This window comes from Odocoileus virginianus, chromosome 17 (genome assembly GCF_023699985.2).
Source record: "Odocoileus virginianus isolate 20LAN1187 ecotype Illinois chromosome 17, Ovbor_1.2, whole genome shotgun sequence".
Taxonomy (NCBI): domain Eukaryota; kingdom Metazoa; phylum Chordata; class Mammalia; order Artiodactyla; family Cervidae; genus Odocoileus; species Odocoileus virginianus.
In genome coordinates, this window is record NC_069690.1 from 16,969,730 (window position 1) to 16,985,873 (window position 16,144).

At 38.2% G+C, this 16,144-nt stretch overlaps 1 protein-coding gene across 7 annotated transcripts in view; it reads right to left on the minus strand.

Annotated features, from left to right (window-relative positions):
- The window catches only part of ATAD5 (ATPase family AAA domain containing 5), a 42,357-nt gene that overhangs the window by 18,479 nt on the left and 7,734 nt on the right, over positions 1-16,144 (minus strand). For 4 of the 7 annotated variants that reach the window (XM_020898412.2, XM_020898432.2, XM_020898402.2 and 1 more), the window contains exons 1-7: positions 14,027-14,486; positions 9,216-11,131; positions 8,249-8,357; positions 5,078-5,233; positions 3,553-3,679; positions 2,932-3,013; positions 614-795 (exon numbers count right to left, since the gene is read on the minus strand). In XM_020898412.2, the coding sequence (XP_020754071.2) occupies positions 614-795; positions 2,932-3,013; positions 3,553-3,679; positions 5,078-5,233; positions 8,249-8,357; positions 9,216-11,131; positions 14,027-14,092 (2,638 nt within the window). In that variant the 5' untranslated portion in view covers positions 14,093-14,486. Of the gene's footprint in view, positions 1-613; positions 796-2,931; positions 3,014-3,552; positions 3,680-5,077; positions 5,234-8,248; positions 8,358-9,215; positions 11,132-13,445; positions 13,575-14,026; positions 14,487-15,999; position 16,144 lie in introns of those variants that run through there. The other 3 variants (XM_070478724.1, XM_020898419.2, XM_070478725.1) reach the window with 3 other exon arrangements.

Below are 16,144 nucleotides of genomic sequence, written 5' to 3' on the forward strand. Positions count from 1 at the left end.
ACATCTCGCTCTCGTGTGCGGGACATGTGAGGGTAGAGAGAGTTAGCACAATGGAGCACGGCTCCCTGTTACCAACTCCAGGAGATGGTTCACAAGATACTTGTGTGGTACCAAACAGCGCAAGCTGTTACAGCAAGGAGGCAAACAGACTTCTCTTGAACAGTGAGCTGCAGACTGGACAAAGACAGGGATGGAGTTCCTCTAAGAAACTCTTCAAAGACGATCTGTTCACATACAGGCTCAGATTTCAAGAACACAGCACCTCTCTGGACAGCACTCACTTCAGCACCACACACATGCCTGCCCTCCCCTGGCATCAGGGGTAAGGGCTTCGGCTTTCCTGCCCCACCCCCTTTCTCAGCCCAAGGCTGCAGCAGCGAGGATATGGTGGTGCTGGTTTAGTTGCTCAGTCGTGTCTGACTCTTTGTGACTCCATGGACTGTAGCCCACCAGGCTCCTCTGTTGATGGGATTTCCCAGGAATAGAGAGGATAAAAAGCTACTTTAAATTCCACATAAGAATTATACCTGAACCTTTGTCTCACCTAAAACCAACTTACATAGTTTCATATTGCTTACTAATGTTTAAAAATATCTCATAATAATAAACTCACCGTCTTTTTGCTGAACATGAACGACTCTCTGGAAACTGGCGCTCACTGCATTGTACACATCTAATGCAGCAGCTTTCTTTGCAATTTGTCGTTTCAACAAATCTGGCAAACCACTCATGAGGAAGTCACGCTTTGCTTTAAACTGCACATCACAATCCTGAGACCTTTCAGATGCATCTTGGCTTTTAAGAAAATATGGGAAAAGGACAGCTAAGGTTATAAACACTTAAAAAAAATACACTATAAGAGAGTGGTGTTGATGTATCACGGCAGGCTCCTACATGAATGTTCGTAACAGTTCAAACTATTTACTTAATAGGGGTGCATATGAATATATGCATATTATACCTGAATAAAGTTGATTTTAAAAAATATGTGTGTGTATGTTGTGTACCAAGCACGTGTACTTAGGCACAAAATAACATATAATGTTTATGTGATGTTCGGAAACAGACAAAAAATAACCAACGGCAACAGAAATCAACTAGCCGATGGTAACATCAACCAGAATGGTGACAACCTTTTGCTTTGGTGGCCGGGACACAGAAGAAGAAAAAGTAAACCAATCGGGAGTAAAAGAAAGATGCTATATCCGGATATAATATACTTGTCAGAACTGTGTGTTTAAGATATGTGCATTTAACAATAGGCAATTATTCCTCAATAAAACTGAAACAGGAAAAAAAAGAAAAAATAACCTCAACTCATGTCCCTAAACCTGGTCTTCTTCCACTGTGCCACCCACTGGCCCAGATCAGAACTTAGGTGTCATCTTTCCACCTTCAACTCTCCCACCCCCAGCCCCTGTGTCTAATTAATCATAATTAATTAGAACCCAGGCCTCCAGCATTGCAGGCGGATTCTTTACCATCTGAGCCACCAGGGAAGCCCAAGAATACTGGAGTGGGTAGCCGATCCCTTCTCTAGCGGATCTTCCCCATCCAGGAATCGAACCAGGGTTTCCTGCATCACAGGTGGAATCTACCAACTGAGCTATCAGGGAAACCCAATTAATCATAAAGGGTTCTTAAATTTATCTCCTAGGGAATTCCCTGGTGGTCCAGTGGTTAGGACTTCACGCTTTCACTGCCAAGGGCACAGGTTCAATCCCTGGTGGGGGAACTAAAACCCTACAAGCCACATGGTGTGGCAAAAAATAAACAAATAAATGTATCTCCTAAAATCTTTTTTTATACACCCTCTCCAATACTTGAGTCCACACTTCCATTATCTCTCACCAGGACTCCTGTATCCACTCTAATCCTTCCTCCATCCCATTCTCTGTACAACAGCCAAATTAATCCAGCAGTCAGATTAAATTTTCAAAATTCAAATGCTTAAGTTTCCATTCATGTGTAAAACCCTCTGACTGCTTCTCATTGCTCTTAGCATAGTGACAAAATCCATTCATGTGTCCTAAGGTCCTACCCACATGGGCTGGTACCACCTCTCCAGCATAATCTCACACTCTGCTCACTATGCTCAAGTCACAGGGACATTCCTTCAACTTCCTGTATTTACCATGCTCCTTGCAGTCACAGGGACCCTGGATGGTCCCTCTGGATGGACCACTACTCCTCCCCAGTGAGCTCCTGCTCATCCTTCAGTTCAGGCATCACTTCCTCAGCAAATCCTTTCCTAACCGGACCAAATCTACTTAACAGAACTTTGTACCTCTCCTTAGCACAACTCCAATTCTTCACTTGTTGGCTCAATTAACACTTAATCAGAGATCGTCTTTCCTCTAAAGTGTAAGCCTCAAGAAGACGGTGTGTGTGTGCTAAGTCGCTCAGTTGTATCTGACTCTTTGAGACCCTGTGGACTGTAGCCTTCCAGGGTCCTCTGTCCATAGGATTCTCCAGGCAAGAATACTGGAGTCGGGTGCCATTTCCTTCTCCAGGGGATCTTCCTGACCCAGGGATCAAACCTGAGTCTCTTATGTCCCCTGCATTGGCAGGCAGGTTCTTTACCGGTCAAGAAGATGGGGAATGTGTCTTACTTCCATGATATTCCTAGTATCAAACACAGTGCCTGGTACATAATAAATATTTAAATATTTTCAAAGTTCATAAACCAGCTTTTTGGTATTTTTGGTTTGCCTATTTATTTTTACACTAGTGTGTCTAGAGATGGCCACAAAATGTTTGCAAAAGATCAAGATCTTCAATTTGCAGTTGTAGCAATGTCAACATTGTCATCTTTTAAAATGGACTTATTAAAGCTTCAAATGATAGTTTAAATCTTTCTCATCAAAGTAAATGAATACAAAATACATTCCATAGAATATTTTGGCATTTTAAAATCTGTATCACACTGACCTGCTTTCATCAAAACCAAGGGCAGGATCAGCTGTCTTCTGAGTCTTTCTAGGAAGAAATAAAGGTGCGACTTTCACTTTTCCTTAGAAAAATAAATACTTAGGTTAGTATTAAGGCTTATCATTTCCACTTACCTTCAATTACTTTCAGAACTCTTAAAAATTTTTTTTAACTAAAATTTTTCTATATAATGAGTTGGTCTCTCAATCTGGAAATATCAACATCAGAATTTCTTGGGGAGCTTTTTTTTAAGTTACAAATTCCACAACCCACCTCTAGAGACTCTTGGTTAGTAATGTCTAGGAAAGGACCTAAAAACTTAACATTTTTAAAAATTTACCCTGATGATTCTGATGATCAGTCAGCTTTCAGAATCACTAAGTTAACTGAAGCTAAACAGATATAAAGAAATGCAATCACTTAAAATATACTCACTTACTCTTTGTACAAGTCTTTACTAACTACATTATAACTTCACTCATTTACTCATCAAAATAGAAATATTTAATATAATTAAAGGTTATAAAACAAGAAATTTAAATTTAAATTAAACTAAAATTCAGAATTATATAATCCCCCTCAAACCTCCTGTTCACCATCAATATTATCAAATCTAATTACCAGGGACATTTTTAGGAGTCTTGTTAAGTTTTTTTCCTAACACATCATTCAGACACTGAAGTTTCTTCTGATTTTTCTCAGGTTGCTTTACAGGAGGAGGACTTGAACTTATTATTATTACAGAGTCCTAAGACAGAATAAGAAAAAAAATTTTAATAACATACAGTTAATGTTATTACAATTTCAAAAAGATTACAGTGCTAGAAGTCATAGACAAGAAAATCACATTAGCAATTCTATACATCTCCCTGTCAGAAACTATCTGATACAAAAAATACAGGATATGAATGGCAGTAGTCTGTGCTTACACTATACAAGTTCGCATGATCAAAAAGATTTATTATGATCATAGTTTTCTTTTTTAAAGAAGCAACTAACAAACTATATTCCAGATAAAAGAATCAACACAACCAAGCTATAAAAATTCTAGCTATCCCCTTTCAGAACTATATATCCTAGAAAAATGTTAGATGAAGTTTGATAAGTACTCATATGGTCAGTATATATCTCTGAGTATCTATTATGTATAGGCAAGAGCAGGCACTTGAAACACAGACAAATGAAACTAGAGATGGCATCAAGGTTAGAACCAGGGTTTAGGGGACAGAGGGAGAGCTAATTTAACTAATTAAATCAGAACTAATTAACTGAGTGGACAGTTTAACATCCAACAACTGATGAACGTTAGTTGTGGTATTTCCGTATAATGGGGTATCATTTGGCAATAAAAAGAAAGAAAACACTAATGCTAAACATGGATGAACCTTGAAACATTATGCGAAATGAGAGAAGCCAGACACAACGGACCACATATAGTACTATATGTGATAATATATCATTTGTATTAAATGTCCAGAATAGACAAATCTATATGATTTGGCTAGGGCTGAGGGAGGGGAGATTGGGAGGTGAGAGCTAAGGAAATGGGGGTTCTTTTGGAGGTATTAAAATGTTCTAAAATTGACTGTGGTGATGGATGCACAACTCTATGACTGAATTGCATACTTTAAACAGCAAACTATATGGTATGGAAGTTATATCTCTCTAATAAAGCTATATATCTCTATAATAAAATTGTTGTAGTTCTTAAAAAACACAGAAGATGGTGGCATTTAGAGGATCTTAAAATCTGAGTAGGAATTCCTTCAGTAGGACTGAGTACCTAATACACATTTCAAGCTGAAACAACAAACTGAAGAGAGTTAAAACTGTACCCTTTGGAGAGAAATGAATAATTTAGTAAGACAGAGTGAAAGGTGTGTACTTGAGGAAGGGGGTTGTTTTGAGGAAAGGCAAGAGCTAGTTCTGCCTATGAAGGGTCTTGAATGACTTGATAAGGATTCAGATTGTATTCTGTGGGCAAAAGACAGCCAAAGTCCTTTAAAAAAGAATGGAAAATTATATTCTTCCTACCACTTCAAGGCTTCCTACAAGTACTCTATCTTATAATTTTATAAGGGTTTCCTTCTCTCATTTCAAACGGAAGAGAACAAAATTTATACCACTAAATATCTGTAATACTTACTTCTGTTTCTGATCTTTCAGCAAGCATCTGATGTCTAGATGAACGCCTTAAAGGTGTCACTACTTCTTCAGTAGATTTTGACTTACTAATATGCAAAGCTTTTGCTTTTTCAATCAATTGTTTTGCTTTTGATACATTTTTTGAAGTACGGCTTACCTAAACACAAATGTGAAATAATAATTTAGGTTTCTGGCAAATATTTTATATTCAATAATAGAAAAATAGAAAAGATAAAACTTTATAGAGACCCTAAAAAGACAGGAGGTTGTCAGGGAAAAAGGAAGGGACGAACAGGCAGAGCAGAGGATTGTTAAGGCAGCAAAACTACTCTGGATGGTACTCTTAATAGAATGGTGGATACATGTCAGTATACATTTATCTAAACCCACAGAATATGCAACACCAAGAGTAAGCCTTAACTTAAACTATGGGGACTTCCTTGGTGGTGGAATGGATAAGAATCTGCCTGCCAATACAGGGGATACAGGTTCGAGCCCTGGACCGAGCAGATTCTGCATGCCACGGAGCAACTAAGCCCATTCACCACAACTGCTGAAGCCAGAGCTCCAGAGCCTGTGCCCCACAAGAGAATGGCGGGCACCGCAACAAAAAGTAGCCCCCACTTGCTTCAACTAGAGAGAGCCCTCGCAAAGCAAGTCCTAAATAAATAAATTTTTTTTGAAAGACTTAAAAAAATAAACAAATAAGCCATGGACACTGGGTGATAATGATGTGTCAATGTAAGTTCATCGATGATAACAAATGTACTATTCTGATATTGATAATGGGGGAGGTTTTGCCTGTGTGGTAGCAGAGGGTATCTGGGAAACCTATACCTTTTGTTCAGTTTTGCTATGAGCCTGAAAGTGTTCTAAAAAATGAAGTCCACTACATATATACATAATAGAAAAATATAATCACAGATCACACCAAATAAAGGACCAAAAAAAAATACCTATTCAAATTTTACCATGGAAATGAAATTAAAATGTGTCTAATTATACTTGGTTTGCCTTCATTTTTTTACTTGAAATCTATCCAGATAAATATGATTACATTTGTAAAAAAAATACCCAGAAAGATGACTGTATATAAAATTTTTTTTAAAAATAGATGTCTGTATAGATTGGAATTGTTGGTTATTTCCATCTTCATGGCATCTTTTCTTTGTTTTTAGTCACTTATAGGCTGAATCCTTTAGAGAGAAATTGAAAAGGTAGTAGGCATAGAAAAGAGCACTAGAAAAGAACAAAGTCTACTCTGCAGGTCTGGTTCTGTCACTGATGTACTAAGCAACTTTGTGTATTTAAATATTATCTTCCAGATAATGTGTTTTCCATATTTTGAGTTCTACAAGTTTTTACATTTGGATTAAAAACATAACTGCAAACAAGCTATAAAAGTTTACATTATACGATCTCTTTTAAAAATGATATATCTATTTAAGCATAGGAAAAAGTTTGGAGTAATAAACTCATAACTATTAAAAGTGGGTTACCCTTACAGAATAAGAGACAAAAAATTTTAAAAAGCTTTCACTTTTATATGTATATACTACTGTGATTTTTAAATAAATGTTTGCTTTTTCTTCAAAACTTTTTGAATGTTTTTTAAAAAATGTTAAAGAGAATAGGCATAAAAAAATAAAAATAAAAAAGAACAGGCATGGATATTCAGTACATAAGGTCAGGGATGTTAGGAATTTGCTTTACAGGAGTAGAGTGATAGATATCTGTTGTTCTGGTAGCAAAATTTTGATAGGCTGGTGATAAACCTTAGGGTAATAATCCAGCCAGATTTAAATTAACAACTGCATCACTGAACCAGTCAACAAAGAGATCTGTTTTAGTAAATGCGTGGGGAAAAAATACACATGCACTTTGGCAAATTCTGCTATTACTTGAAATTGTATTTTTTTTAATAGTTATTTTTCTATTTAAAAACTATTTAAATAGAAATATTTAAATAACTATTTTAATAGTTATTTTTCTATTTAAAGTTTTTAAAAGTTCTATTTATAGAAAAACAAAAAACAGAAAAATGAAGAAAATTAAAATCAACCATAATCTGATCACCTCAAAAAATGGTCATTGCCAATACCCTCCTCTGTGACTGAGCTGCCTGTCCTCCCAGCTCTTACTTACTCCTAATGTAACAGGACTTCCATCCTGACAGTTCTCTGCTTTCTTCCTATTTATCAGCTTCTGGTAGCCCTCTTCCCATGCCCCCAGCTTAAAAAGCACTGTGTGTCACTCCAACTCTCAAAAATGTTTTAACCTTCTTTGGCACCACTGTCCTTCAAAGGAGGGCTAAATATTCACTTCATGAGATTAATGGTATGAGTACTAAGCATAATACCTGGAACGTGGTAAGCTGTCAAAAAAGAAAAAAAAAAAAGGACAGCTGTTAAAGAAAAACAAAGGAGATACCAACTTTCTGTGGCAGGGGCTTTCTCCCAAGGATTACATGAGAATCACCCTGGTAGCTTTTTAGACACACACACACACTTGTATCTACTCACCCAAGAAAGAATCCAATTCTCTCATGAAGGGGATAAGCAGTTTATTTTACAAAAGCAGCTAAACTATTCCTACACATTCTCCTTTCAGGATAGTGGTTTTCAACTGGGGGTGATTTTTCCCTCCAGTGGATATTTAGCAATGTCTGGAGATATTTTTGGTTGCCAATGCTGGGCGAGTTGGACTGCCACTGCCATCTCATCTGTAGATGCCAGGGTTACTGTTTAACACCCTATAAAGCATGAGACAGTCCCCCACAACAAAGAATTATCCAGCCCATAATGTCAACAGTACCAGGGTTGAGACCCCACTTTTTAGCCTCTAATCTATAGAAATACAACAAAAATTCAATCATGCTTATTTCCATAAGCAGCCTTAAGGAAACTGATTGGAATGTAAGTATGATTAAGAAAACCTTTTCTAAGTAAACTACACAGTCTTTATCAACTGTTTTCATCTCACAATAAGATGTATTGATCTCTTAATAAGCTAACTCACAGAGTGAATCGTCAAAAATAGTAAAGGGTTGTAGTTAACATAAACCAGCCTATGAATTATGTGAATCTTCTTTTGGCGTATCACTTCCAAAAGTAGTGTTTGTTGTTTCAGAAAACAGGATACCACTTACAGGACTCCCTAATATTTCAATTACCTTTCTAGTCTGAGTCTCAAAATCTTCATCAGCAGCTTCAGATTTCTTAGACCTTTTCTTAGATTTTTTCTTAGATTTTTTTGGAGTACTAATTCTGGTGAATTTCATTCTGAAAGCAAACGAGAAAGATATTGACAAATATTTTTAGGATTATAATGTCAAAGAATTTCAATTAAATATAGTAAACAACTAGAGCTCTAATTTCTGGACAGTTCTGAAGTAGAAAACAAAAAAAATCAAACCCTCCATTAGTTTCAAGTTACTGGTTCAAATGTAAGCCAAACTCAATGTTACAAACTCTTAGAAAACATAAAGCTTATTTTGTAAATCATAAGTTTTCCAGAAAATTAGCCCCTAAGATCTTTCTTATCTTCCCCGATAGCTCAGTTGGTAAAGAATCCGCCTGCAATGTGGGAGACCTGGGTTCGATCCCTGAGCTGGGAAGATCTCTTGGAGAAGACAAAGGCTACCCACTCCAGCATTCTGACCTGAAGAATTCTATGGACTACAGTCCATAGGGTCAGAGATGGACACAACTGAGCAATTTTCACTCCACTCCACCTCACTTCACTTCAAAATCTTTCTTACATTAGCCAGAACGAGCATGCAAGTATATATCTCATAGTATATGTCTCAGTTTACCTAAAGTTCTATAACTTATTTTTAATCTCATGCTTGCTAAATACAGATTTCTTATTTGAAGGATATTCCTCCAGGAATTAGCAACTATGAGAAACAAGAGTGTAAAGCTCATCTGAAATACATAAAAGCTCTTCTGAAAGCATGCCTGACTTTAAGTATGGGAAAAAAGCAGCATTTTTGAAACCCTGTTTTCTTTTTCTTATAAGTAAGCTGTGTTCTAGGGGGAAAAAAAACCAAACTATTCTCCAGTGCTTGACGTCTTTTCCTTCGAATCTAATAACTTATACAGAGTATTCAGAACTTGAGAACAAAACAGAACTTTTACCTAATAGGACTCTCTGAATCAGAGGGTATTGTTATTAATTCCGCTGTATATAAGCGATGCTTCTCTGATAAGCTGGCTGCTTTTGGAGTAGAAGCTTTGACTGGACTATCCTCTTGAGCATCTTCAGAATCAGTACCTCGAACGATTACTGTAGCAGGTGCGCTGATACTTCTTACAGATCTTCTGCTTGACTTGGGTGTAGAAACATTTCCCAAGCTGTCTTCAGTCTCAGCTTTAGATTGTATAACCTTATCCTTAACTGGTAAGCTGGTTTTTCTTGAAGACTTATTATTACACGGAGAGGAAATCTTTAGAGGGTCATCATTTGCTATACGTTCACAAACAAGGCTTTCCTTGTTAAATAATGTGCTGCCTTTGAAAAGTTCTGTTTTCTTTTGTCTTAAACTCATTCTAAGCCTGTTTTGATTTTGCTTCTCTTTAAAGGAAAGAGTTGTTTCTTTTTCCTGAGTATTTCCCTCTCTATTTTCAGCTGGAATACCACCAGTCTCTAACATTTTCTTATTCTTTTTCTTCAGTGTTTTACTTTTCTCCTTAGGAAAACTTCCTTTATCAGTGTGAGGCTGTGAACTGCCATGATTTGAAACCATTTGGATATTAGGATTTTCCATGACTTTTTTAGAATTATTATCTCTTTCTTCCTCATTTAAAGATTTTTCATTGAGCTCTTTCTGCTTATCAGAAGACTTTTTGACTCCATTTTTAAGCGTATCTGATACTGGCTGCCTAAATGCTTTCATAAACTGTTGTCTTTCTTCTAGAGTGCATTTAGGTTTCACAGCATCAGAGCTTCCAGCTTCCAACACTGCCAATTCTAGTTCTTCCTCATGTATGACAACGTTAGATTTTCTTTTCTGAACTGCCTGTTCATTCTCAGGATCAGACAGACTACTTTCCATTTCCACCTGTTTTTGTTTCAAGAAAATGGAGGGTATTTTCCCTGTCTTTTTTGGGGGGATGGGGTGAACTTGTGCAAGAACAGTGACTGTCTTAAAGCGGGTCTGTTGGGAAATTTCATAGGTTTCAGGGTCACTTATACAACCACTTCTCACTGTATCTTCAACAGTTGCAGAAGGAATACAAATTGACACTGTAGAGTCCGGTGTCTGCTCCACTTTATTTTCCTTGTGACTTTTTAAAAATTCCTCATATGAGACAGTTATTGTACTGTCATTTAACAGGGTTATTTCAGTGATTTGATCTCTAGGTTCAGCATCATTCGCAGTACTTTTGATTTCATCAGTTAGGGAAGGCTTTATCTGTTTACTATCATTACCATCTTTTTTAAGGAGATTTAGTTCCTCTGCTAACGGTAAGCTTTCAGATAGATCTATAACCTCCCTGTGCTTCCTTTTTCTCAATGTTCTGCAATTGATTTTTGAGGGCCCATGTTTAGGATTTACTTTCTTAGACCTTTTTTTGGAGGTCACAGTGCTTGATTGTTTTTTGAGACTTTGGATACTTTCTGCAAGTACCTCGACATGTTTCTTGTCAAGTAAAGCGGAAGTACTACTTTCCACAAAATCGTTATCTAAGCTACAGTCTTCTTTGCTCTCGTCGATGTTAATTCCAATTGGAGTTTTATTTTCAGTTTTAATACTACTTAGTCGATGAGATAAATTTAGTCTCTTTCTTCTCTTCTTACACTCTGTATTTGAGGGAATTTCCAAACAGTCTTTGCCGCTGTCAGCACGCAATGGTGTGGATGACTTTGTCTTCCACTTTTTTGTTGTCTGAGTCTTCTCATTTGTGAATGAAGTCTTTCTAAAGTAATCCAAAATATTACTGGACTTGGGTGGAGAGAAAACCCTGTCTCCGGTCTTCCCCATGGGTGATAAATACTTGGTGATTGTTCTGCAAGAAGTTCTGTCATCATCTTTCCTTCGCTTCTTGCATGCCTATCAATTTAAAAGAAGAAAAAAAGAACTTATTTCAAGCAAAATACTATAAAGTTTAAACACGGATTTATTATTTTATGTAATGGGATTAAAAAAAAGAAGCCTTCTTACTTGATAAACACGATATATTAGGAAGAAAAAAAACTTTAAACTTAAATCTACAATCAAATCTCAATGTCACATTGAGTTACACAATTATAACTTGTGTACTTTACTGTATGTATACTTCAACAGAAAGTTTCAAGGACACTATATGTGTGTACAAATACATTAATTACTGTTGGCCTCTGTTCACTTAATAACCTTCAAATAGTACCACACACTCCAACAGAATTTGCAATGAACATGTCACATACAAACACGTAAAGTCTGATCCATGATAGAAACTTTATAAATATTGTTTCCATTCCCTTTATGGTTTTTTTAGCTAAAAGTAAATAAATTAATCTATTTCCAAGAAACAGGTACACAGTGAACAAGCCTAGGATCCCAAAATTTACTAATTAAGCAAAAATTACAGTGGCACTTACTACAAATAATTAAGATTTTCCAGTATTTTAATATGCTATTAAAACAAAAAAAGATGCTTGCTCCTTGGAAGAAAAGCTATGACCAACCTAGAGGCATATGAAAAAGCAGAGACATTACTTTGCTGACAAAGGTCTGTCTAGTCAAAGCTATGGTTTTTCCAGCAGTCACGTATGGATGTAAGAGTTGGACTATAAAGAAAGCTGAGCACCAAAGAATGGATGCTTTTGAACTGTGGTGTTGGAGAAGACTCTTGAGAATCCCTTGGACTGCAAGGAGATCAAACCAGTCAATCCTAAAGAAAATCAGTCCTGAATATTCATTGGAAGGACTGATGCTGAAACTGAAACTCCAATACTTTGGCCACTTGATGAGAAGAACTGACTCATCTGAAAAGACCCTGATGCTGGGAAAGATTGAAGGCGGGAGGAGAAGGGGACAACAGAGGATGAGGTGGTTGGATGGCACCACCGATTCGATGGACATGGGTTTGAGCAAGCTCCAGGAGTTGCCTATGGACAGGGAAACCTGGCGTGCTGGGTCGTCCATGGGTCGCAGAGTCAGACATGACTGAGTGACTGAACTGAACTGATTAAAACAGTTACTGCCTAACTCCTACACTATTCATCACCCTTACAAAAAATCTCCATCAGTCTTTTTGTTATTTTTAATTTCCTTCAGTTCATTTGTTAGAATAAACTTGTCAGAATAACAAGGAAACCTTTTTTTAAAAAAAGATAAGTAATCAAGAAATTATACTTCTAGAAAATTTAAATGTATTATAAAGCTATCATGATTAAAGCATAGCACTGATGCATGAATAGGCAATTTAATAGAACCGATTAGAAAACCAGAAAAAGAGACATTTAAGAATTGGCATATGATAATAATAGCACTCAAGTCAGTGGGCAAAGAAGTAGTCAATAAAAAGTACTGGGGCAAATTTGGATAAATATAAGGCAAAATAAATTACAGACACATTAAAATTTTACCTTTTAAAATGAAGTGATAAATGTATTAGAAGAAAATGCTAGTGAGTTGGTAGTATTATTATCCTGAACTGGTATCAGAGGCAGTATACCATAGGCTCTGGAGTCAGGCAGATCTAAGTTCAAGTGCTGGTTCTGTCAACTACTAGTGTGGGACCTTAAGCAAATTACTTTTAATTTTCTAATTTAATTTACTTCTTCTAACCTAATTTAGATGGTTGGATGGCATCACTGACTCAATGGATGTGAGTTTCAGCAAACTCAGGGAGATAGTGAAGGACAGGGAAGCCTGGCATGCTGCAATTCATGGGGTCACAAAGAGACACAATTTAATGGCTGAACAACAACAACCTAGTTTATCTTACTTTTAATTACTACTTAACCTCTCATCCGCAGAATACAGATAATAACACCTCATTACAGAGTTAATATAACCTTCCAATACTGAACAGTAAATATTATTACTATAAAATAACTCTCTAAGCTGGGCATCAAAAGCAGAAACTGTAACAAAAAGACAGGAAAACTGCCCAAAGAAAAAGCAAAAACTGTGTGACTCCAGTATTAAAAGTTCTTTTTCACACCTAAGACAAGCAGAGCAACTGCCTTGATTTAGCAAACAAGCACCATAACAACTAATAACAAGTAGACAACAGAACTCAATTCTAAAAAGAAAGTTACATAAGTGAATATACATCTTGGCTCACTCCAAGGACATATATTCAGTGCATACATACATCAGACAGAATGCAAGCCTGAGATGAAAAAGTGTAAAAATATAGTAACCATCTACTTACGATGCTACTTCACTACTTCATGGTGTTAGAAGCTCTTTATAATAACTGCTAGTACATTTCACTGAAACTTGATGTACACAAGAGAATAACAGTATGGCAAGGTGGGACTTCTAACTGCAGTATCTGAAGCTATAGAAGAATGAGAAAGTGACTTTTAAATGAAGGGTTCTGTTTGATTCCTGTGGTGACAATCTAATCGGTATTCCTAGAGCAGGTGGATTTGGGTGGACAAGTAGAACTAAAAGATTCTTTTCAACATTAAAGTTCTCTGCTTCCTTATCATGAACTCAAACCAGACCGTGGGATCCTTCATGACATTCATGGCATTAACCAAGTCCAAAACATCCAGTTCCAACATTTCAGGATCTGGGAACTGGTCCTTAACTAGGCATCCTGAAGTCCCCGCAAACATCTCACAATCCTAACGTTTGTCAGGACCTATCACATCTTCAAGAAACGATACACCCCAGCAATTGTTGCACACAATGTCACAACTCTTGTGGGGCCTCACCAGGTCCCTCTTTGCCCTCATAGATCCTAAACTGGGATCACTCCTCGCAAACGGAGATATTCAAGCTCACCTCAATCTCGTAGTCCTTCACCAGAGGGGAAGCAGCTGTCGCCGCCATGGCCAGGACCCCCACCATGCTCCTTGCTTTCCGGAATCCCAGTTCCTAGGACCTTGCGCGGCCCGGCCCGGCTTGTCGGGAGGCCATGGAGGCGGCCGACTCCAGCAGGAGCGAGGACCTGGGCCGCGGGGTCCGCCTCGGACTCCCCCGCGCCCACGACCAGGGGTGGTCGCAGAGGCTGGGCCCAGTTCAGCCGAGTCGAACGCGGGAAGAGGCGATGAGAAAGCGCGGGCAGCGAGAACCCTCGGGCGTCGTCGGTGAGCGCGGGGTGCCCCCGAGGCGGGCACTCCAGTCCTGAGTGATCGGGGCTAGGGGGTCCCGCGGGAAAAGCAGGTCGAACGCAGAACCAAGCCCCCGGCTTCGGAGGGAGTTCTTGTCAATTGGGTTTTCGCGCCGACTGGCGCGCAGGGGGCGGAGCTTAGGTTGCTTCCGGAGGCTGCGCGGACGGTGAGCCGAGAGGGCCAAACTACTTCTTTGACAAGCCTGCGGGAGGCGGGACTGTTTGGTCGAGAGTCTAAAAGTAGCGGGAGTTTGCCGATTTCAAACCTCTAACGCCCAATTTCACGCATGAGGATGTGCTTTGACTAAGTCCGTTGGTGGCAAAATTAAAACCGTATACTTTTTTTGGTCGCTTTGTGGGATCTTAGTTTCCCCACCAGGAATTGAACCGGCACCCTCAGTAGTGAAAACGCGGAGTCCTAACCACTTGGACGGCCATGGAATTCCCTAAACCCCTATATTTTGATGCCCCAGATTAGCCCCTATTTAAAAGTAAAAATTCAAGAAATACCGGAAAAGAAATAATGATTAATTACACTCCTCCCATACGGACTAAAATGTTATTTTGGCAAAGCGTCCTACCTCGAGACACGCTCCCTTGGGGGATCCAAGATTTCGACTTTTTACTCCTTTTTTTTTTTTTTTTTCTTTCCAGTTCTTTTTCTTATTTATGTGTGTGTGTTTGTGTGTGTGTCTGCGACTTTCTAGTCCTAATTGAACTCATTTCTTCCTGTGGATTTTGTCCGCGCGAGCAGCTACGAGCCCACGGTCATCGCCTCAGCTGGCTGCCGTGTGTCCGAATTGTCCCTGGGTACCAGTAGTATGCTAGTTTGTAGTCACGATAATGTCATATATCTTTTGCATTGTTTTCATACATAGGTTTAGCTTTACATTTTTTAACGTGACACTTGCAATTTACAGACTGTATTTATTTTGTTTGAGTGCATAACTACACGATGTGTAAGAGCTGAAACAAGACATGTAAAAGACCTATCAAATGATAACGAGAGGCCACCTTGTTCATGGGGTTACACAAACTGATTTTAACTGTTGAGTAATTGTGTCTATCATTATGGTATTTGCTATTGTCTGGACAACGTAAAGAGTACAAATGTCTCCAGTGAAATTAGAGGTAATTACATTCTCTTTGAAAATTGTTAACCTTGATAAGGTTTTGCAGGAAGGGAAACTGCGCTTCTAAATATAAACTGTTTTGTTGTTTTGGTTTGGTTTGTTTATAACTCGTGTAGAATAGGAACACGCTCTAGGAGGACAGAGAAGAGGAGGAGCAAGAGGCGGAGCTAGAGTTGGGTGGGGGGGAGAAGGAAGAGGAATCGATTAGAAAATTACTGAAAAAAACTGAAAGTCTCTCTGATATGCACCCCCAAATTCGGTTTCTTCCTCTTAGCCGCAAAGGCAGCCCATATTACCTATTTGGTGGATAGTATTGCAAATTTTCTTTGGGGGATTCCCCGGTGGCTCAGACGGTAGAGAATCTGCCTGCAATGCTGGACACCCGGGTTCGATCCAGAATTCCATGTATATGGACACATAATGTATGTAAAAGTACATATAAAAGTATCTGTAGAAAAATCTTTAGCTTTGTTTTTCTTTACATGGAAGGTAACAACCTAAATATCACTCACCAATTTTTTTTTCCGTTGTCTTCAAGAGCTAGCCATGATACAGTAGGTCCACTTGGTTCATTCTCTTTCATTCCCGAGCATTTCACCCAATTATGCACCTTTTATTTATCCATTTCCTTAGTGATGGAACTTGTCTTCAGTTTTC